At 40.6% G+C, this 22,245-nt stretch overlaps 1 protein-coding gene across 1 annotated transcript; it reads right to left on the reverse strand.

Moving 5' to 3' along the window:
• Positions 1-2,805: 2,805 nt before the first annotated feature.
• On the reverse strand, positions 2,806-21,923 carry ENPP2 (ectonucleotide pyrophosphatase/phosphodiesterase 2; the record flags this gene model as incomplete). The annotated part of the gene is made up of 14 exons (XM_010021307.1): positions 2,806-3,404; positions 8,703-8,859; positions 9,486-9,618; positions 12,119-12,196; positions 13,366-13,501; positions 13,998-14,134; positions 14,618-14,666; positions 14,952-15,124; positions 16,033-16,120; positions 16,244-16,331; positions 17,765-17,892; positions 18,710-18,741; positions 20,386-20,511; positions 21,812-21,923. Coding segments are annotated over 14 exons (1,608 nt in total), but the record flags the coding sequence as incomplete, so codon positions are not given.
• Positions 21,924-22,245: the final 322 nt, after the last annotated feature.

Consider the following 22,245-nt stretch of genomic DNA (forward strand, 5'->3'; position numbering starts at 1 on the left):
AACACCATGAGGGGAATAAAGGCTGGAAATAAAGGACAGGAAAGTGACAATAAGCAGAATGTATCCATCTAACCAAGCTGTTAGCTGACCAGGACAGAATATAAACAGTAGTAATTAAGTATGCCAGTACTGCCAGTATAGGATGGTGACTTTCACTATGACTTGCCATGATGACAGTGGTGTTAGTCAGGTTACTTGACCTGCTTTCAGTGCTTATCTGTTAAGGATATGTGACTGTGAAAAAGGGGTTAAAAAAAGTAACAGTTTCCTGTAGCAGGGATATTCCGGTTGCATAACTGCCTCTGAAGGGTTTTCCCAGAGCAAAAGGCCTTTGTTAGGTGTGCAGGACACCTACGGCTTTTGTTGCCTTGACAATTGCTCAACTGAACTGCCTCCAACCTATTAAACATGCCTCAGATTTGCAGCACCATTGAAAACAGTAATTACCCAAACCCTCAACAGTAGTGTTTGCTTGACAGAAAGATTCAGTGCTTGTTCTCCTCAACAGACCTCTTGCAGAAGCCAGAGTAACATCAAGGAGAGGAAACATTTAACAGAAGCAAGTGGTATTTCATATTTTCAAAACGGTCTGACAGGAATGGAAAGCAGAGGGGTTCCTTCCTACACATTGCCCTAAGCTAACATTCACCCTGATGAATACCAAAGGGAAATTACAAGTTTCCTTTAAAATGTCTGTTGTTCCTGCAGAGCCCATGCTGTTTAGAGGGATTTACAAGGCTTTAGCTTTGCACTGGCACTTTTGTGTTGATAAGTTATCTTTTAACAGGAAAAACTCCATGCAATTCACAGAAGTCACCAGCATTACTGCTTCTGCCATCATGGTAAAATAAAACAGCAGTACCACACAACAGAATGGGCCAAGGGCTGAAGAGAACGAAGCAGAACAGAAATAAATTACTAGTATTTATTCGCACAGCAAGCAACTAAGAAAAATCACATTTCCTACACACTGATCATCATTCTTCAGTGAAACTGAGATAGAGTTAAATCATCTCTCCCAACCACCATCCAACATCACGAACTGTATTTTAAAAGCAAACTTCTCTGAATACAAGAAGAGTATCTTTCAGAGCTTAAATGTTCCTTTGGTATAAATGTCATCTTATTTTGGGAGAAAATAAAAGAGTTACATCATTTGTCAGATTAAATCAGAAAAAAAGAAAAAACAAAACCAAAGCAACAGATTAATGTCAAAGCAAAACAGTTGTGGTGGTCTTGAGTTTAGTTTAGAAACAACCACATATATAATCACTAAAGTTGGTGCTGAAGGAATTAAGACTTAACTGAAAACTGTTTTAAATCCAGAGGAAATACCCTTTGTAGCACATGTAAGAATGTAAAGTTTATCATGGCAAGAAGCCCTGCCAAAAGCTTACAGGAAAATACTTCTGTGCTACCAGACAACCACAAGAGACGATTTTTAAGTTGCAGGAATCAGATGTTTCCCAGAGCTTTATGCAGTTATTAGAATTTGTATCCTAACACTTGGGGGGGATTTTAAAGCCTTTGAGTTTCGTGCTTTTCTAATTTAAACAGAATTTGACACCTATAATAATAAAATTTTGTCTTCTGGTCACAAGAACTTTATCATCAGTGTTAACATGATTAATTCCTGCTTACTGCTTTCTCTTAAATAGATGTTGCACAGATGCAAGCTGCTGAAATTGTGCCAGCTTAATTTTACTTAGAAGACCTGGCTTCTTGTCTGTGTACATGGCTGAGATGCTTCCCAGCCCTTCCCACTTCCCTCCAGCATTTGCAACCCTCAAAGAGAAAATAGACACAAAGCACTTCGGTAGAGAGGGAAACCTGTAACCCCAAATGATGGCTTTGTAATAGTGCCACTGGTGGTTTGAGCCTTAAGAGGAATTCTAAACAATAATTCATCTTTTACATCAGCCAACTACACTAATACTACTGCTCCATACCATATGCCTTCTATAGAAGCTGTCAGTGCCAAAAGAGGCCATTATCTAAATATGCTAACATGCAACCGTGCCTCTTCCATTGGCTTAGGGCTGTGCCATCAGTGTCACTTGTAGGGGCTTGCCAGGATTACGAGACAGTGAGTGCACAGAAGTAGCCAACACAGATTTGATTCACTTGACCAGGTTGTAAATCACATGCACTGTATGGGGTTTACAGTACCGGAAGTTATATATGTGCAATCAGACCAAAGGGCTTCCTTTGAGAATGAGGGCTAACATTAAGCCTCAGACTTGGATTAGGGCAAAACTCTGCAGATTCTGGCCTTTAGAACAAGATGACAAAAATCAGATTTTCTCCTCCCACCTAAAATCCGCTGCTGGGTGTTTAGCAATGTCACCTCATTAAACATCTCCCTTATCTCAGTTTCCCTCTAAGTCAAAGCAAAGGCCAATGGAGCAGATATTCCCAGGAACCTGCCAAGAGCAGCGGCAATGCAGAAGGAATGCAATACAGCCTTACCAGTGACAGCAGATGTTGTCACCTCACAGCCTCCCCACAGCTTCAAAGCAGGGCCATGTGTGGGGTACCCCAGTAGCTTATGACACCAACCAACCTCCCCTCCCAGCTCTGCTACTATGGCAAAACCTAACCAGTAATGATATTCTGTGGGTGTGTGGTTTATGGTCTCACTGCTCAGTATTAGGACAGGGCACCTGGGGTCCTGGAGGTCCTCTTACCAGCAAACCTAAGCTCTTGAGAAGGGCTCTGCCCAGTCAATAAGAGAGATCTGGCAGCACTCAGCTGCCCACAAGTGCCTCTGAAAGTCCCTGTGAAAGGAAATCAAAACACATTAAAAAAACTGAACGTGTGGTTTATTATATTTAAGATGCTATTTGGCTATAGGGTTTAAATATGTCTGTCACATAGTTAACAGTAAATGAATGTAATTTTACATGTTCAGTATTTTGATACACAGTACAGGACTACAAGTGTGGTAAAGGAGCATGGGAAATTAATATTTCCATGATGCACGTATCAAACCCTGCAGCACCACTTAAAAGCTCGGAGTAAGGACTCAAGCTGCAGTATTACAAGCGCTACTAAATAAACCTATATTAAACATTAGAGAAACAAACAAATGACACAAGGGTTTAATATTTAAGATCTGATACAGGATTAAAATACTAATATTTTTAATGTCCTGGTTTCAAATTAATAAATATAAAAACAATATAAAAATATACACCAGTTGATAAAAGGATGCACTGAGTAAGGTTAGAAAGCTAAATTTCACTTTCAAATGTATGCAGGTATGTCTTTAGGGAGAGGATTTCTGTGTAGCTGCGACTGGTCTTTCGGAAGAAGTCCAAGCTTGTGAGCTGTTCGATGTCACGCACACGTGCAGTGTGCATCTTAAGAAGATCTTCAACCCACTTCGATTCATCCTCCAAGCTCTGAAAGGTAAAATGAAGTTTTATAACATGCCATGTTAAAAATCAGCTCCAAAAGCAAACACAACTTTTCTAAACATTGGGTCCACCTGAAGAATCTCTGCACCTTATTCAAGAATGACTAAGGTAAACAAGTTCCAAGAAAACGGATTTGAAACTAACCATGCAAGATGATTCCTATTTTATTTTGGAACCCATTTTAGGATGGGATTGAGACAATGACCATAGTCATCTAGGAAAAGCTGGCCCCATGTTGCAGGTGTTGCAACCATATGCTTTTAGAAGATCCATTGGTTGCTACATATTTTTTTATCCCACAGAAAGAGCTCCATATTCATCAGTTGTGTATTACCAAAGCCCAAAAGCTAGGCTGTTTAGCTTTAAACCCTACCTCTACACATTATTCATATCTGACCAGCACCTCTATCACAGTATTCTTTTAAAGTTTCCGCTTTACTGTTAGGATTAGGTTGGGTGTAGAAGTGATTCAGAGCTGCCCTGCGGAGAAGGACTTCGGGGTGTTGGTTGATGAGAAGCTTGATGTGAGCCAGCCTCCGTGTGCGCTTGCAGCCCAGAAACCAACCGTATCCTGGGCTGTATCAAAAGAAGCGTGACCAGCAGGTCAGAGGAGGTGATCCTGCCCCTCTGCTCTGCTCTCATGAGACGTCACTTGGAGTACTGTGTCCAGTTCTGGTGTCCTCAACATAAAAAGGACATGGAGCTGCTGGAGCAAGTCCAGAGGAGGGCCACAAGGATGATAAGAGGACTGGAGCACCTCCCGTATGAAGACAGGCTGAGAAAGTTGGGGCTGTTCAGCCTGGAGAAGAGAAGCTGCGTGGAGACCTCAGAGCAGCCTTCCAGTATGTGAAGGGGGCCTACAGGGATGCTGGGGAGGGACTCTTTGTCAGGGACTGTAGCGGTAGGACAAGGGGTAATGGCTTCAAAATTAAACAGGGGAAGTTTAGATTATATATAAGGAAGAAGTTCTTCACAGTGAGGGTGTAGGCACTGGAATAGGTTGCCCAAGGAAACTGTGAATGCTGCAACTCCGGAGGTGTTCAAGGCCAGGCTGGACAGAGCCTTGGGCAACATGGTTTAGTGCGAGGTGTCCCTGCTCATGGCAGAGGGGTTGGAACTAGGTGATCTTAAGGTCCTTTCCAACCCTAACTATTTTATGATTCTGTGATTATGATACATTAAACAGTTGGGACTATGGTTTATATTGTACCTGTAAAATCTTGTTATTGGAACATACATATTATACACTGATAGAAAGAAGACTTTCACTAAGCATTTCCCAATATGAAAAGGAAGACGATGCTGCCAGAGTATGTGATTTGGGCAGGGTTGTATGGCTGTAATCTTTCTTACGAGGCTGCTCCTGCTGCATACCTTGCACCAGCTCCAGCACATGTTGGAACCATCCACTAACTTAATGTAACTCATACATCAGAAAATCAGCTCTTCAACACACTGCAGTTCCTGGCTGTTTTGAGCACATTAACCAGCCCAGTGAAAAGTCCCATGAGCATTGCAGCCAGGCCTGCACGCCAGGGAGCAGACGTGGGAAAAGGACAGAGCAAACAGGACTTTTCCCCCTTTGGCCTCTCTGGCTGGTACATCGACACTGCTGCTGGGGAAGCAAGGAATGGAGGGTTGTGCCTCTGGTCATTTGGACTCCATGTGTGGTTTGGAAATCTTGTTGGTAAAAATCTATTTCTGGGCTGAGTCATTAAAATGAGCCCTTTTCTGGCTGTCTCCATAAGGTCTTCTTGCAGAGTGGTCCTCTCGCTGATCAAGGCTAAGCTTCAGCAATGCCACAGCCTGCCTGAAGCAGTAGATGTGCCACAGACAAGGCAGTGGGCTCCCTTGCAAAGGCCAGGAGGGCAAGTGTGATCATTTGCACAGAGAGGAACCAAGTACCTACTAGTACACAGATGGCTGCTCTAAAGCAAACGTCCATGATCCAGTTAGTGCTTGTCTGGTTCGAAGCTTTTCAGCTCCAAACAGACTTTCCTCTAAAGCCTGAGGATTAGCAATCTGCAGCTCAAAACCAAGTGTGGAACATGAAGAGATGCACGCAAATTAAGAATGAAGAGAAGGGAGGATGGCTGCTCACTCCCTGCAGTGCCATGCTCCAGGAACGCCGCTGCCTGGCAGGATTTGGCTGCAGGAAACCCCCTGCTCAGCCTTCGTCCTAGCGATCAGGTTGCTACTGTGCAAATGAGGCTCAACAATGTTATTACTGCAGATGCAATCACTGTGACATTTTGTTGTCTTCAAGCCTTCCTTCTGAGCAGGAAATCTGCATTTTACAGAGCTCTGAGGGAAGTCCCGTTGCTACAAAGCTCACTTGTTTTGAATATGAGGAGGACTCCTCTAAGTGTTTCTGAAAGATCTGTAATATGAGTATAAAGAAATCACAGGATTGTGATGTTGGTTTAAACCAAGTCCAGCAAGACAGCCCCAGAAAATCAATCAACTGATCTAGATAGTAGTTTTCCCACTCCACAACTGGTCCATGAAACCTCAAAAAAAAGCAAGGATTTTAAACACAGTGGTCAGCTAACATGGTATTATATTGCTGCAAAACAAGGAATGAAGTTTATACATTTAAAATGATAGTTTTCTCCATCGGTGCCGGATAGTAGCACCTCAATAGTAGAGTCTTGAAAGGAAAAACTAACAATTGAAAACACGGAGGTAAATATAAATAGGCAATCAATTAGGAGGCTAGCCTAAAAAACACTGGAAAAAATACTAGATATTCTGGATAAAAGAGTTTCTCTGGATGTCAAATTACTAGCGGGGAAAACTGAACATCAGAGTGTAGACAAGGTGGGTGAGGAACTCGCTTGCTAAAAAGAGAAATTTGAAAGGGAAAATTGTAGCCTGGAAGAAGTTTCTAGTAGGGTTCCTTCAGCTTTGATACTGGAAACAGTTTTGTGTAATGTTTTCATACATGCTTTTTGTGACAGAGTCATTTGTGTGCTAGTAAAAACAAAACAAAAAGCAATTGGGAGCTCCTGTCAATGCAGAGGAAGACTGGAATACTGTACTGGATGATGCAGATGCAGTATAGTATGAAATTGGGTTATCCACAATGATGGCAAAAATTTATGCTAAGCTGGGAGTTTCTTGAATGAAACAGCAGACAGAAGAGAAGGACCTGGGTGTACTGGTTGTGCATAACTGTGAGCCACTATTATAACACAGCTATGGACAAAGCAAATCCTAGGTACTATCAAAGAAGTCATGTCCAGTAGAAAGAAAACCATTGTCATTTTGAGATCTCAGCTGGAGTATTTATCTCCTTCATGTTCCAGGGGCAAAAAAAAGAAGAAGAAAAAAATCAGTCTGGAACAGATGCATAGGAAGGCTATTAAAATGCTCATCCTCTCTTGCAAACAGATCAAAAAAGATCCTGGGTCTCCCATGAATAGAGAGAAGTATATGCCTTGAGAATCATCATAAATCATCACTAGGGTAAATCCCAAAGAAGCCCAGTGAAGGGCTATTTAAGCCATAGAAAAATGTTGACACAAGAATAAATGGGTATAACCTCACCATGAATAAACACAGCTTGGAAATGGAACAAATTCAAATGAGAAGAGTAGCGGTGTTCTCCAACAGCCATGTAAGGAAAGAGAAAGTGTATGCTACAAGGGCAGAGTGGGGGGAAAGCTAATATTTCTTCAGATCTCATAAGAAACCTGTGGAGAGGTTAAGGAAAAATTCTTATATTATCCCATGCATTTCACCCATGAAGAAAGTAAGGTTTTACAAAATCACTTCTTTGAACAAATAAGATGGAACGTCATGTGCAGAAGTAAGACTGACACTGCATTTGAAAGGCAAAAATTTTCATTCAAGAGCTACATTTGAACAGTTTTGGAGTGGTTCTTTGCTATGTAAAAAGCATAGACCAATATCTGCTAATGACCTTGTAGTAACACTGAAGTTCCTCCCAGAACTGTAAATACCGTAAGTAGTATGACCTACAGCAGAAAGAAGCCTGGGTTGAAATACAAGAAACCAAAAAGTAAAGGAGACCATTATTCTAAACAGTTCATAAAAAAGATTTCAGCAGTTTAAGAGGACCATGTCATGCGATATAGGGAGAAGGAAATAATTGACTTTGTTATAAAATTACATATGGGCAGAGAAACAAGAACAGAGGCACAAATAACTGCCAGATTAGTAACTTCCAGATCATCAACTGGATCTTGATTCAGAAGAAGAGTCCAGAGAATAACCACGATCAAATATATGTAGGACTTTCCGAGACTTCTGGTGGAAGACATCTCTGCCCAAAGCAGTTAAGAGTCTAAACAGGGGGAAGCCAGACCTGCTCAAGAGAGAGGCATACTGCTCCAAAAGCATGGTTTTAAAAAGAGGGACCTGAAAGCAGGCGATGTTTGATGAATGAGAAAGAGACAGTGTTCCAGGTGAATTGTGTACAGAGTTGGAATGACTATTTCTGCCTGTAGCTGGAATAGGAGTCTTAACTTTTTTGTGCCAATACAAAATTCATAACATTAATGCGTTCATTCAGGAAACGGTCTCCTGGCAGCCTATAGTGAAGTGTCTGTGTGCAGGAATCCACACAGCTGTGTAATGGGAGAACAAGTTCAGGCGGAAGGACAAGTCTAAATACAGCTGCCTGGGAGGACTGCTGTCCTCGCAGAGCGCCAGAACCCATGGGGACCCAACTGCTCTCCTGCTGTGTGGTCAGCTGCCGAGTGCATGTTACTTTCTGTAGGGCTGACCAGACCAAAGCCTTTGTACTTCACCAAGATGCTAAATTATAGGATCTTGTATCCTAGAGAAAGATAGGAATGGAACCAGAAGGATGTCTGGTGATCTCTATTAATAAGAAACCCAAATTTCCCTTTGAATCAAGACATGTTCTGGAAACAGCAAGAATTGGCACTCTACCCATGTCAGGATTTAGCATATAGTTTTAATACTGTGGGGGTTGAATGTAATCATGCTGTCTGATGCACCCAGACTGCCATAGCACAGAGACTCTCAGACCTCAATAAAACCTGTTTGACAGCACAATACACCTACACACACAACCTCCCCCCAGTCTGCTCTGAAGTTACAATGACAGTGTCTGCCAAAATGTAGAAGCCTACAGGCTGTTTACTGCCAACCTACTGTGTGTCAGTTCTTCCTGACGATTTTAGGTGCAGTAATAGTTCAAGACTTCAGTGAGCACTAGCATCTAACAGTAATGGGGTTTCACATGTCCCAGGATTGTATTACCACAGGCTACAGTAGTGCAGCAGAACTCACATTGCAGCTCTCATCATTGTCAGGCCGGTGGGGAAGGATGTATGAGAGAACGGAGAGTGGTCCATCACACTTGTCGGCTGGCTGAGTGAAATCTAAGCAGCTGGTTATGATGGTATAGTAATGAGTAGGAATGGGGATGGCACTGCCTTCCACAAACCTGAGGAAATAAAGCAAACATTTAACCACAAAGAATAAACTTGTTCGGAAATTTACGCAAACAATGTGGTCTTTTCTTCCCTACGTGTGAGGACACATGTACACTGTCAAGATGTTTTTGATTCCTAAACAATACCTGAAAATGAGCATTCAATTAGCTAATGTTTTGATACTGTGCTATAGAAATACCACACACCAGTGGTGAGAGGTTTCTTCAGTTCAAGGACAGAGAGAAAAAGCATTACTGAATTAATGAAAGATTTGAGTACCTAACTCAATATCACTGCTATGGTTTGCTCTGGTTTGCTCTGGTATCCAGTTGTTAGCTTTTAAGTTCTGAAGGATTTTAGAGAAAATAGATTATTTGGAACATAATTCAGCTCCATCTCAAGGATGAATGAACACTTAATTTCAAAGTCAAGGTGAACAGTTACCTACAGAATTGCCACTCCCTTTTTTTTACCACTGTCCTACCTACAGGGACATTCAGTCTTGATGGACAATAATTTTAGAAAGAGCTAGAAAATTACATCTCCTCCCAAAAATTAAATAATGTACAGCTAATGAATTGTTTAAGACAAAGCCATCATTAAACAAGAGAAAACTAATTTAAAGACAAACTCTTACTGTTTTATTTTGTCAGGTGTGTCATGTAAACCATCATAGTCATAATCAAAGATTGGTCCACTTATAACATTGACTCCATTTCGTTCAGTGGCGTATCTCTTTACCAAAACCCTTTGGAAATAGTTCCATACCTCTGTGAGGACAAAAAAGAAAATAAAAACCAACTGAAAATAAAATACACCAAAATTTTTATAAGTCAAAACATGTCAAGATTATAAACAATTCTTTTTCTCCTGAAAATAAAAATTCAGAGGACATCATTCACATAATGGTAGGGGAAATCAAAAACTAAGCATTAAAAATTTACTGCAGCTTCATTCAGTTTGGTCAGTAAAGCCTATTCAGGCTTCTTTGTTCTCTGTTGATTTTTTTTCTCCCCAACCAGTGATAAAGGAAATGCGTGGTACCACTCCCAGAGTGGCATTGCCATAGCCATTGCACAGAGAGTCCGCTGTTCCTTCACCAAACAGCAGAAACAGCTATTCACACGCTTTTGATGTCCCTGTAAACACTTCCTTTGTCTTTTTTATCTTTTTCATCAAGTTACAGGGAATGGTGATGTGGCTTTTTTTTGTTTTTAATTCTAGTAAGGAAACAGCACCATGATTAAAAGTAAACCCAAATATTTTAAAGGAACGGGTAATACGAAGGTATTTATAAAGGAGTTAAATTCTCCTTGGATGCAAAATGACTAATTTTGAAATTAGGTGCCGTCAGGGATGACCAAACTATGGCACGGCATCTCATTACAGCAGCTTTTGGGAAGAGCATGACACTTTCTCGCACCACACCCCCTTCAACTTTACAAGTTAAGATGCTTGCAGAGACAGGAAAGATGCTGGAGCCTACTGCTATATCATTCTTTTCCTTCTTTTTTCCAACACTGACAGGAGTGTGTGTAAACAAAACATCTCAGACGTGTAAACGTTCCACTTCTGTCTTGCCAGCTCAGTCCATTAAGTCAATGATCCCCTGGTGGTGATGGCAATGCCAGCTTCAGCAAGTTCTCTAGTACGCCTTGTCCTGAGAGTGCTCAGCGCCACATGAACTCCCTGGTCAGGCTGACGCAGAGGGTCCCACAAGCAATGGTCTAACAAGAACCTCAGCTGCGGTAAGCACTTGGCAGTGCTACTCCTCCAGCTGCTTGCTCCTCCAGTGCATCAGCCTTAACAATAAAAATAGCCCGAAAGGAAAGCTTTCCCCCCTCAGTTTTCCAGCTGAATCAGTGCCCAACTTAGGTTTCTACTGCAGCCACACAGACAACACCACCAGTGGAACAGGGGCCAGCCCAAGGGCATCATCTTGGAGCTCCTGAAGCAAAACAGAAGGTGCTTAAGACATACTCACTACAGAAAAGATGGATAGAGAATTATTGCCTAGGGAAATGTGATGGGATTTAATTAAAAAACCCAGAGAGTATTAGGTCTCTGCAGCAAGCACTGTCACCAAAGCCAACATAGCATGAAACTGCCACCTCGTATTTTCCCTGGTGTGGAAAAAGCTCCATATAACAAGCTTATAATCAGCTCTCAGCATTGCAACCTGCACACATGTAGTGGTTTGTAACGTAATGATATTAGTTCCAGCATTTTTTCTTAGAGAGTCCTTCACCCACTTGTGATGAAGAGGAAGGCCACTAGACAAAATGAGCTGCTAGTGGTGGGTTGTTCTCCTGTAATTAGCATCATGGCTAATTTGCTTAGACTAACGTTAGCATAAAGATCATTTTTATGAAGTGATTTGAGTGGGAAATCCCCAATAATTTTGCACTCTGTAATCAGTTAAGTGCTTTTGCTTAGATTTCCAGCAAACATCACCACTTGTTCCTACTCAGAGGTTTTTCAGTTAAAACACTCTTTTCTGGTTAGAAAAGAAAAAGCTTCCCATAGGCTTTGATGTTTATCCAAACCTCTCTGGCCTAAAATCTGAATTGGAAATCTCACAAGAACAGGCTTTTGAGATTCTTCCAAGGCTTCCCAATTCCTGCCAAGCCAAAAATGCCACCAGAATAGTCTGATGGTTTTCCTACCTCTTGGCAAAACTAGAGAGAAAACGGATGTGCAGACAAAAGAAATGTTAATACTATATCCCTGCAGTGCTGAAAGTTTCAGCCAGGTTAAAGTCATTCCTCATTTATTTTCCTCTTGCCTTTTCTTTATAGGTAATAAATATGTTAGGTCTCCCTCTAAGGGCATGGAAAGAAAGAATCAAAAATAACCACTCGTCCCTGAAGTACAACAACATGCTAAGTGCACACTCCCAGGCTTCAGAAGTAAAAACATGCTGCCGAAGTATGTTCTTCACTGGCTTTCACTACAGACAAGAAAGTCTGACTGGTTTTGCACAAACTGAATTACTGTGGCATGAAATTGCTGAACTACGGTACGTCTGTGCTCTTCTCTTAGCCCAGCTCCAAGGAAAAGAAACCTTCCTTACAACTTAAGTCTTTCTTGTGGTATTGTGCCTACCCATACCTAGAACTATACAGGTGACCACATGCATTAACTACTGGTTACAGGTAACTTAACTTTATGTTCTAAACTTGTCCCATCAATTCATTTCATAGCCCAACACACATATTAAGGAAAAAATAAGTTGGGAAAGAGAAGTACAGCCATGGAAAGGGCACTTACTTTTGAAGGCAGGATACATTGGAATGATATTTGTTATTAGAAAAGCATCATATTTGGCTTCTGCGGAGGAACTTAATTCTGAAAACAATAAACCAGAAAATGTTAACAAGATGAAATATCAGAAATTCAAAGAATATAAAAATGTTTTAAGAATGGCTTTGGAGATTAATCAAAGGGAATGCTGTCATCTAAACAGCCATCTGAATGCTATATTCAGAAGTGCACATTATGTGCATAAGATTTGTCTTTAATGTGACAGCTGAACATGGAAAGTGAGGATTTTATCTTTGCTTCAACTGTCAACAAGTTCAAATATTTTTATAGCTCATCTATTTTTGCAGTCTCAAAAGTCAGAGAGCTGCTCTGCAGGATTTTACAGAAAAGGCAATTTTCAGGGAGAGGAGTGAAGAATTATCTTGTAGTTCTGAGCAGGCCTTTGCACCAGTAATTCCATGTCAGAAATCCACCATAAAGTATTTCAGCCACTGAGTGAGGAAGCAAAGCAATGAAGTTCATAACTATGAGACAGTTGTGTGCCTTGAACAATAATTCCATAAGATTGTTGCTCCAAGACTGAACCAATGTAACTGCACCGGGAGAATCCAGGATACTTATTTATGCAGGTTTTCTACTAGCACTATTTCTGTATCATGGTTGAGATTTTTACAGTGTGTAAGAACCTGATTTGGATTTATAAATTAAATATACATTTATCTTATTGCCGTTTGAATTAAAACTTAAAAACTCCAACTAGATTCCCAGTTCATATAAGCTGGTATCTACCCACCGACTTTAAAGGGCCAGCTTTTGAAGGCTGTCTTCTAGCTTGTACTCCTACTCCATGCACTTCTTTGTTCACCTTTACTTTTATTAACTAAACTGGGACACTTCACTGTTTTGTGCATGAATCTGGGCATCAGTTTGGAACACCTCTCATGCAAATCATGCAAATTGTGGTGTTGGATCCTTGGTCCTCCACAAGTGCAGCAAGAATAATGTATTCGTCCCATTGGGCCCCACACATGATGCAGGTGAAGGAACAGCTCTTCTGAGGAGGAGACATCACAGAGGAAGGCATCACTCTGGAGCAGGGGGAAATTAAACCATTCCTACCTCTTCTTTCCCAACAATCTCAAATACTCCTTAGTCTGTTTGTATCTGAGGGAACGTGTGTCGTACATAAGGCTTCCCCTAACAAAAAAGAACATTACAAAACCTCTAGGTATTAGAAAGCTCTCTGAACTTACGAGGAGGGAAGAGGAAGCCATAGGAGAGCTGTTTGTCGCCTCTGTAGGCTGCGCAGCTCTGGCTGTTCCCTGGAGAAATGCGGAGGTCGGGCCTCACACAGCTGGCCAGGTGCTCCGGGACACCGGATACCTCAGCCTGCATTGAGGAATACAGATAGAAGTGACAAGGAAAGTAAATTTCAGCATTCATAGCTAAAAGAAAACTGTTTCATATAGTCAACATTACATGGAAGACCTTGTGTGGAGTAAACCACCTAGCTGTACAACTCAATCCTGCTCCTACTGCAGAGCTCCTCCTTAAAGGTATTTGAAGTCACCAGACAAAATAATTCAAATGAAGTCGCTGATTATTCCATCAGAGTAAAACAAAACCCCATCAAGCAAAACTTAGAAAGAAAATGAAAACAGAAAAATAAATATACAGCTCTTCTGCCCTAAAACTCTTTCCTCCTGAAGGAAAAAATGGATTTTGCCACTGTTTACAAACATGTTTCTAGTATTTACAACATAATTTCTGGTGGGGAAAAAACTACTCGGGGGAAGGGAAATCTTAGGACTTCAAGAATACAGGTACCAAACAGATTTCCCCAGGATTTCTTAAGCACTTTTTCAAGAGCAAAGACAGTACTAACCTGTTTAGAAATAGTGTAGGATGTCCAGAGAGGCATCAGGAATGTTTCACTGTAGCCACTTTCAAAGTCATGGTGATGCAAGATGTTGTATTTTGTGCGGTACAGTACTGCGGGGCGCCCATAGAGAAGATGCTTCTCTACAGATCAGAAGAAATTACATTTATATTTATTACTGAAAACCTTAAAGATGAAAAAGAAAAAAGGGTTTGCTTTCCAGCTCATGCTGATTTTACAGTGATCCTTAATGGGACACCGATGCTGAATAACAGCTAAGGAAATCTTTTAACAGAGAGAGCAGCAATTCATCAGTAGTTTTGGTTGGGATCCCCATTCCAGGGACACAATCCACTTTGAGGTTAAAAGTCCCTTCTGCGCCTGAAAGATTGTTGGGGTCATAGCATGGAGAGAAGGTGTTTCTCTAAACACAGGAGACTCCACAAGGATCTTTGTGTCTGCATTTCAGTCAAGCATGAGGTGGTATTTTGTACTTTTAAGTCAGCCCCTATCCTATCACTCCTGCCACTCTTCTCCAGACTTTAGAAAAAACATCGGAAGGAAAGTCTCTCTCAAAGGAAAGGCCAAAGTGGTCGCTCAGTAAAAGGGTATTTTTTTCCCCTTACCTTCTGTTCCCTTGACATGAAAGCGCTTGTTGAGTTCATCCAACTTGTTCTTCTCAAGAACAGAAAAGAAAAAAAGAACAAGATTAGGAGCATTCTGTCATCTGGTATTATTAGACATCTGAGCAGAACAAAACTCGCACTATGAAACACTGATGATTTTTTTGTTTCCTGTTTTACAAAAAGCCAGAATTGTTACAAAAGGGCACAAACACTTCACAGGAAGGATCTGGGGTATTGGTACAGATGGCAGCCTCACAAAAGAGGTAAAATGGCCTCAACTTTACTAGACAACTGTTGCTAATAGTGGAAACTTCAGCACATCCTATACACTTACCTTATCATCACATGTACATCCTATATCAAAATCTGGCGCAGAAGGTAGAGCAACAGGATAGAGTGGTTTGGCAACTTCTTCTGGCACAGTTGGTTTATAAACATTGGCTCTCAGCAGGTGATTTAAACTTCCATGGGTGCCATTATTGGGAGCAGGCTTTAATCCAAGCAGATCTATGAAGCCACAAAACACAAATGAATGATGGTTAGGTTGCAAATATGTATTCAGCAGCATCTCCACCAAGCTAAGACATTTATTTGCAATACTGTTTACACCCAAAACAAGTAAATGAATGCTTTTAATGTAATAAAAATACTAACATTTTGTCCAAATCATAAAATTGCCAGTGCTGCCTGAATAGCACGGTAGCCTTTATGACAAGGTTAATTCACATCAAGACACTTGAAAACAGTTTTATAACTATTCCTGCAGCTTCCAGTGCAAACCTAGAGTCAATGTATAATGACCTTACACCAACCATCTGGAACACAGTGTTATTAGTCACTTGCTTTATAGAGAAGGGCTATTTATCTTCTTGGTATTCCACATTTGAAACTAGAAGTTTAAATAAGTGACCTACACCTTTGGCTTGAAACTTCAATTGCACTGGAAAATCAATATTAAAGATCCTAATGAAAATCTGTATACATCATCGGATTCATCTTCGCTGCTATAGTACGAGTTCAGGGAACACAGTCATACCAGGAGATGCCATAGAAAGCTAAGTGGTATCTCTGAGCTGCTCCATGAGAACTGCAGCTGCAAAAGCAGCCTCTGAACAGAAATCTCTTTCCTAGACTGCTGAGGTGCAGACACCATGCACTGTAGTGGTGTGTATTTGACCTCTGCCAAGCTGCATGCAGCAAAACTATGGTACCCCCACTTTACTGGCCAGCTCTAGAGTAGAGCAAACTGAGGCTCTTATTAAGAGCCTTCAACCCTCCTCACCAAAAGGCAAGTGTTTGGGACAGGGGAAGGGATACTGGGAGTGAGTGAGGGTACAAGCTCATGGGTGGCTAAATGAAGCCCTGTTAGTTAAAACAGAGTGTTTCTCTTCAAATTTCTCAAGTAGGTAGCTTACCACACATGACGTTGTAAAGTTCAATGTTTTCAAAAGGAGGTACTTTGGTCTTATATTTGAATGTAGGGCCATAACCTATAAAGACAGTCTTGAGGAAAAAAAAAAAAAGGCATTAAAAGGTAGGATTTTCAGTGAGTATTTATGTTTTAGAGAATTCCAATTTTTTCTGCCTTTAATGACCCTCCCACAAAGGTTACTGCATTGCTCATACCTGCATGCTGTTTATCTTGTTGTCATAGCCATGGTCTCCATGGAAGAAACATTTTCCTGTTGGTTTCTTGTAAACGTCCACAGCTTTCCTAAATTGAAAAAAGTATTAGAAAATTTCCTCTTACACGTTAATTTCTTCATCTGCAATAAAATGATGCTCATTTTGGCCCTGTAGATTACTTGAGTTACAGCAATTAGTTCTGTAAACACCATTTTCCGGGCTGTGAATATACAACAAATTGCAGTTACAATAACAAATGAATTATCGGTGAATGTAATTTCAGAAAAGCTAATGCCTAAGCAAGCCAAAGAAAGTCTGATGTAATTAATAAGAAATTACTAAATGTAAATCAACTTGGGCCATCCCATTAGTTCCAGTAAAATTCTTCAAACTAAAACTTTTGTAGGCCTAAAACAAGTGTGATTCTTAGAAATGTGCATGAACCCCAGCCACAGAAACTGCATGGGGCAGCCGGCCAGCCAGCTAGTGGAGTTGTGCAAGAAAACAATTAGGGTTTCTCATTCACTGCTTCAGCAGAGTGATCCTTGCATAATTCATGGAAAGATAAGCACAGATGTCAAAAGGCACTTACAACACATCGTGTGTTTGCCTGGCAGCTATATGGGCAAAAAACCCTACCATAATTTAAAGCTCGTAAGTCGACCATAAGCCAAAAGCTGTGTCACCTTCCAAGAACCACTGAGTCAGTTTTATGCATAAAGACCCAGCCATTCTTATACTGTAATACACAACATGTGTCAAAAGATCAAAGCAAGAAAAAGAATATATAATAAACCTGAAAGGGGTGCACAATTCATAAACAAAGGCTACTCTTCTCCTGTTCCCCCTATGCATGTATGTATCAATTTGCCCCTATACATGTATGCACTAACTTGTTTTTCCTCACTCAGTTTTTAGCCGAGTAAGAATATTTAAAATTGCCCATATTTTATAACTGAAAATTCTGAGGCATATGGGGAAGAACAACCCAAAACAGGGCTTTCACTGAGATAAAGCATCCTGGGTTTCTATGGATTTGTTTTCCAACACAATACACTGCTGGCACTTTGATGGCCACCCTACCATACCCTTCCACAAGTTCTCAGGCACTTACCCACTGCCAATATCTCCATTTCCTTTCCCTTCACCCATTGCATCCACTCAGCCTCTTGTTCCCTAACATCCTTGATCACATATACCTTCCCTTTTCTTCCATATTCCCTGCTTCCCAGTTGGAATAAGCTTGCACCTCGTTGAAAAAGCTTATCAGCTCCTATATTTGAGCTAATCAGTAAAAAACCACACAGTTGCTTGAGGAAACCAACACGGGTTTCTACCCTGTATCCAGCTACTGATTTTCCCAAATCTTAAAACACTTTTGTGTTCTGAGACACATAGCCTGCTCCAAACATGATTGAACCTTACCAGGAGTTCAAAACACAAGGCAGGGCAACCCCAGGTGTCTCATTTCCTTAGAGAAAAAGGCTGAAAATCAGGATGGAAGCAAAAGCAAGAGTTTACCTTGCCACATGCCATTTGCGATCCACTAGTAAATGAACATCCTCAATTCTTCGGTTGTAAGCATAGTGCAAGCGCTTAGGCAGGTGCTGTTTCAGGTAAGGCTTGAAATGCTGGTCTGGCTTTCTACACTGAAAAATAAATGGTTACAAATGACACTGCTGTCAGTTAGCTTAGATGCATATAAAGCCTTGAACTACAGAAATCAAGCTGTTAAGGTCATTATTGATGATGTGTTGAAAACAAACTGTACATCTAAAGTATGTGGTCCAGCCCCTTCTGTGCAGTATTTGCGTAAGACCAGGGCCCAGGGAGTCATCCAAAGATGTATTTGGAAAGCTCCATTCTCATGACAGTCTTTTTGAAAGCATCATGCAAAACATTGCACTTATTTAGCTCACGGATGAAGAATTTTGTTCTAACTGGACCAAAACTTAAGTTTCAGAGGACAGCTGAATGCTCAAAATGTCTCTCATCTGCAGATATATTTAAAGCCATCTGGTTACAAAATTAAGTTTTATTTTTTTTAATTGGCTTTTATTTTAAACACTTTTTTCCCCATTAAAAACAAGGTTATAGTTGGAGGCTATCACATGAACTTTTTCAAGATCTTCAAAGTGCTAGTAAAATATTTACCCTAAAAGATTACTTTCCATTTCTGAAGGAATGAATAAATAGACTCAATTCAGGAAGTCAAGGTGGTCAGAGAGATTCTGGCTCTGCATTACCCAAAAAGGTTATAAAAGCTACTTCAGCAGCAAACAGTGGAATTTATGACAAACATTAATTTGTACTCATGAAGGGTACCATTTAACACTCTTTATTCATGTTAATGGTTGGTTTTCCTGCCTAAAGAGTGAGGAGAGAATGCTGTATAATGCCCCAAATTAAGATGTGGTGTGAGCAGTGCAGTGTAGGCAGAGATACCTCCCAGTCCTAAATACTTACTGTAAGGTTGGCAACAATCACTTTAGGATCATCTGTTAAGCAAAGAAAAAAAAAGACAAAAGTATAAAAGATGAACAATTTGCAGAATAAAACACAAGGTAACACTGCAATTTTATATAAGCATTCTTCTTAAAAGTTGGTTGATCTTTACTAAAAGTGTATTGGATATATCACATGAAAAGCCACAGTAAAATATTCTGGATACGTTTTTGGACTATTAAAGGGACATGCAAGAAATAGAAGGTCTAAAACCAGCAACAGTCCACACTAACTCTGTTTTCTTCTGGGGGGTCGGTGTGTGTGAGAATGTCAAGGTGGTATTTGTCGGACCTGACAGAAAAAACAGGCTAATAGAAAATCTTATGAAATTAAAATCTCTTGCTTAATTACTATTGGTTTGGTTGCTTAAGGTGTTATCTTGCTGAGCTTGAAATGAGCTTTCCTGAATCTCAAAATATGAGCTACAGACTTATTCATTGCAAACGTGTGTCCGAAGTATTGAGGCAGTATCATTATGGAATAGGAAAATGGGTGATGAATAGAGCAGTTGGTAATTTGCCATCTCAGGGGGCAAACCCAAGTTCTAAAACTAAGGAATATCTTTTTTTGTTTGTTTGTTTGCAGATACTCAAAGCAGGAAACTGCAGAGGACAAAAGAGGAAAATGGTATTACAGGAAAACCCATAGTGTGACTCAGAGGTCAACCAGACAAACTGATCTTTTTGGAAGATAATACCATTAAACCTCCAAAGAAAACTATTTTTTCTCAGCAATTTGGGAATTCAAGGGTTGAAAGATCTTAAAAAAAAAAAAACAACAAACAAACAAACAAAAAAACCACACATAAATTAAAAACCACCCCAATGGAATGGAACTGAAATACAAGATTTCAGTAGACTGCGAAATACAGAAATTCAGCCTTTATGCTACTCTAGTGAGTTTTATCAACATGCACACTATTTTCAGCAGATCTTTACATGATGCAGCTGGGTCTCTGATGCTTTAAATCACAGAGTTAGCTTCACCAAAGGACTCCTGCCTGAGCCCTGAGTACTCTCATCAAAGATCAGCTAATCTCAAACACCAAGTCAGGATGAATTTCTAACAGCATGGTACAAAAAGGCAGCAAGTTTTACTGTCAATATTGGCCCTGAATGCATGCTCTAAATCTCCCTTTTATCCTTCAGCATCTCAAATCTGTTGCTGTTTAGCAGCCCATGATGCTTCTCATCTGTGCCAAAAGTATGAAGAAGCTCCTAAATTCAAAATTAACAACTCATTTCTTTTCCACTAGCTCAGAAAAGGTGCCAGATGTTTTTTTCTAATATTAAATCCATGCAGGGCTGAGATACCCCAAATCCTGCTTGTTGGCAGAGAAAAGCGCATCCATAAAGCCACAATGACATGTAAGCTGAGGTGTGAAACTCACTTTGAGTACTCACTCCTCCTCCTTGCTACAAAAAGGTGGGTTTTAACTCTGAATATTTCAGCCATCCTCTTGGCACAGCTGTGTCACTATGGAGTCTGTGTACTACAGACTGGGAAGGGAACAAGCAGCTGATTTCCAGTGGGCTTCCCTCCAAATGTCCAGCCAACATATACACTCTTTGGACAACATAAGCCCAAGGAAGGGATGGAGTCTAGTTCTCACGACATAAAGGGTACGATTAACTTACATTTTATGTTACTGCTAGACCTGGGGCGAATTCGCCCTAAAGATCCAGGCAGCAAAATGATATCTTCCACATTACTCAGATAGTTGCTTAAAAATTCAGTTCTTTCACAAGTAGTGTCTTCCATCCCTGCAGAAGCAAATGCAAAATTAATCCAGCTTGAAAATAAACATGTTTTCCAAAACAGCACAAAAAGAGACCCCAAACAGCCTATGCTTTCTTCTTGTTTGGATGACTGATCTTGTTCCTTCTAGTCTTTTAACTCCAACATCAGACACTGGTAGGAGTCAAACTATGGGTGATTTTAGCACTTGCCTCCAGAAGAGAAATACTAGTCTCAGCATCATAGAAACAGTCACCACATATACCATGTGTGCACTGACATATCTCCAAACTAAGCTCATGGAAAAATCTAAGTCTGTTTCTAGTTTAGTGTACTACTTTGGAGATGTTTGGGTTTTTTTAAACAAAGGATTTTAAGAGAAACTGCACACAAAAGGTATTGTCTGTTGGTGGTCTGTTCCAAGGCAGCCACAGATAAACAATTCTCTCCTACAGTTCGTGGCAGGGAGGACTGTATTCCCAGTCACAGGCGGTTGTCAGCACAAAACTGCCTCCCTGGAAATCCTTCCTGCCCCTTACGCTCTCTCCCCACAGCCAGAAAGGAGACATATGCCATTTTATTGACAACGTAGCAGTTATTGTGAGACTTTCTTAAACAAAGAAACAGAACAGGACCTTTGTTAGCATCGCTAAAATGTTGTGCAGAAACAGGTTTGTCTCAAACATGGTCACATTTTTCTTTAATAAAGCTTTCTTTTTGTCTTTGCTAGTATTTACTATTTCTTCTATTGTAAAGTTTCTTCTGATGCCAGAAAGAATGAGACCTCCTAAATAGGATCTCTGCTTTCTGGTTACTCTCTGTCTAACTCTGGCCCAATATGTATTTTTACCATTTTCCTCCTTCCCCCATTATTATCTAATCTTTCCAATTCGTGCATGGAGAGCTGCACTTGGAGGTGATACCAAAAATGCCAAGCTTTGAAAAACTCTAAGTGGAGATGTAAATGCCCAGATCACTGTTATGAAAGAGAAGTGTCCTCTAATGACAATTAACCAGTGAGTTGAATGGCCGGTCCAAACCAACTGGCTGGTTTGGGGGATTTAAACTACCAGAAAAAGTCAGAACAAAAATATCATAAATGGAACTTTCATTTAAGCCACCTGTTATATGTACAGGTACATTGCTCAAGCACTTTTATACTGATCACAGTTTGGATTGGAAGGGACCTTAAAGATCACCCAGTTCCAACCCCCTGCCATGGGACAGGGCACCTCCCACTAGTCCAGGTTGCTCAAAGCCCCGTTCAACCTGGCCTTGAACACGGCCAGGGATGGGTCATACTGATAAAAATATTGTTTATTTTACCATGATCACCAACAAATATGACATTGACACATCGATGTAGTTTCAACTGTTTCAGTCCATCCATTAGTTGTCCTACTGTCTTGTCAATCTCTCTCAGGGGATTCACCATCATCTGTATAAACATGCAGAAAGGAAAAAGTTAATTCTGTCATTGCAGTGTTCCCATTCTACAAATGGAGGTCCTTTGGCAAAACTCTGATAGGAAAACCATCCAGGTCAAGAGGCAAAGCCTTGGCTGAGCTGTTACACCTACAATTATCATCCCATTTCCTTTCCCATATCCACACTGTGATTTCACCATGAGAAAGCCCTGCTGAAATGCTGACACAAGACAGCAAAAGATCTTTATGGCTGACCCTAGGCCTCCCATGGACACATGTACATTTGCTAAGACAAAGTATAGATATTAGAAAAACACGTGACTTTGGGGTATG

The sequence above is a fragment of the Nestor notabilis genome, unplaced genomic scaffold (genome assembly GCF_000696875.1).
Source record: "Nestor notabilis isolate BGI_N333 unplaced genomic scaffold, ASM69687v1 scaffold6549, whole genome shotgun sequence".
NCBI lineage: Eukaryota > Metazoa > Chordata > Aves > Psittaciformes > Psittacidae > Nestor > Nestor notabilis.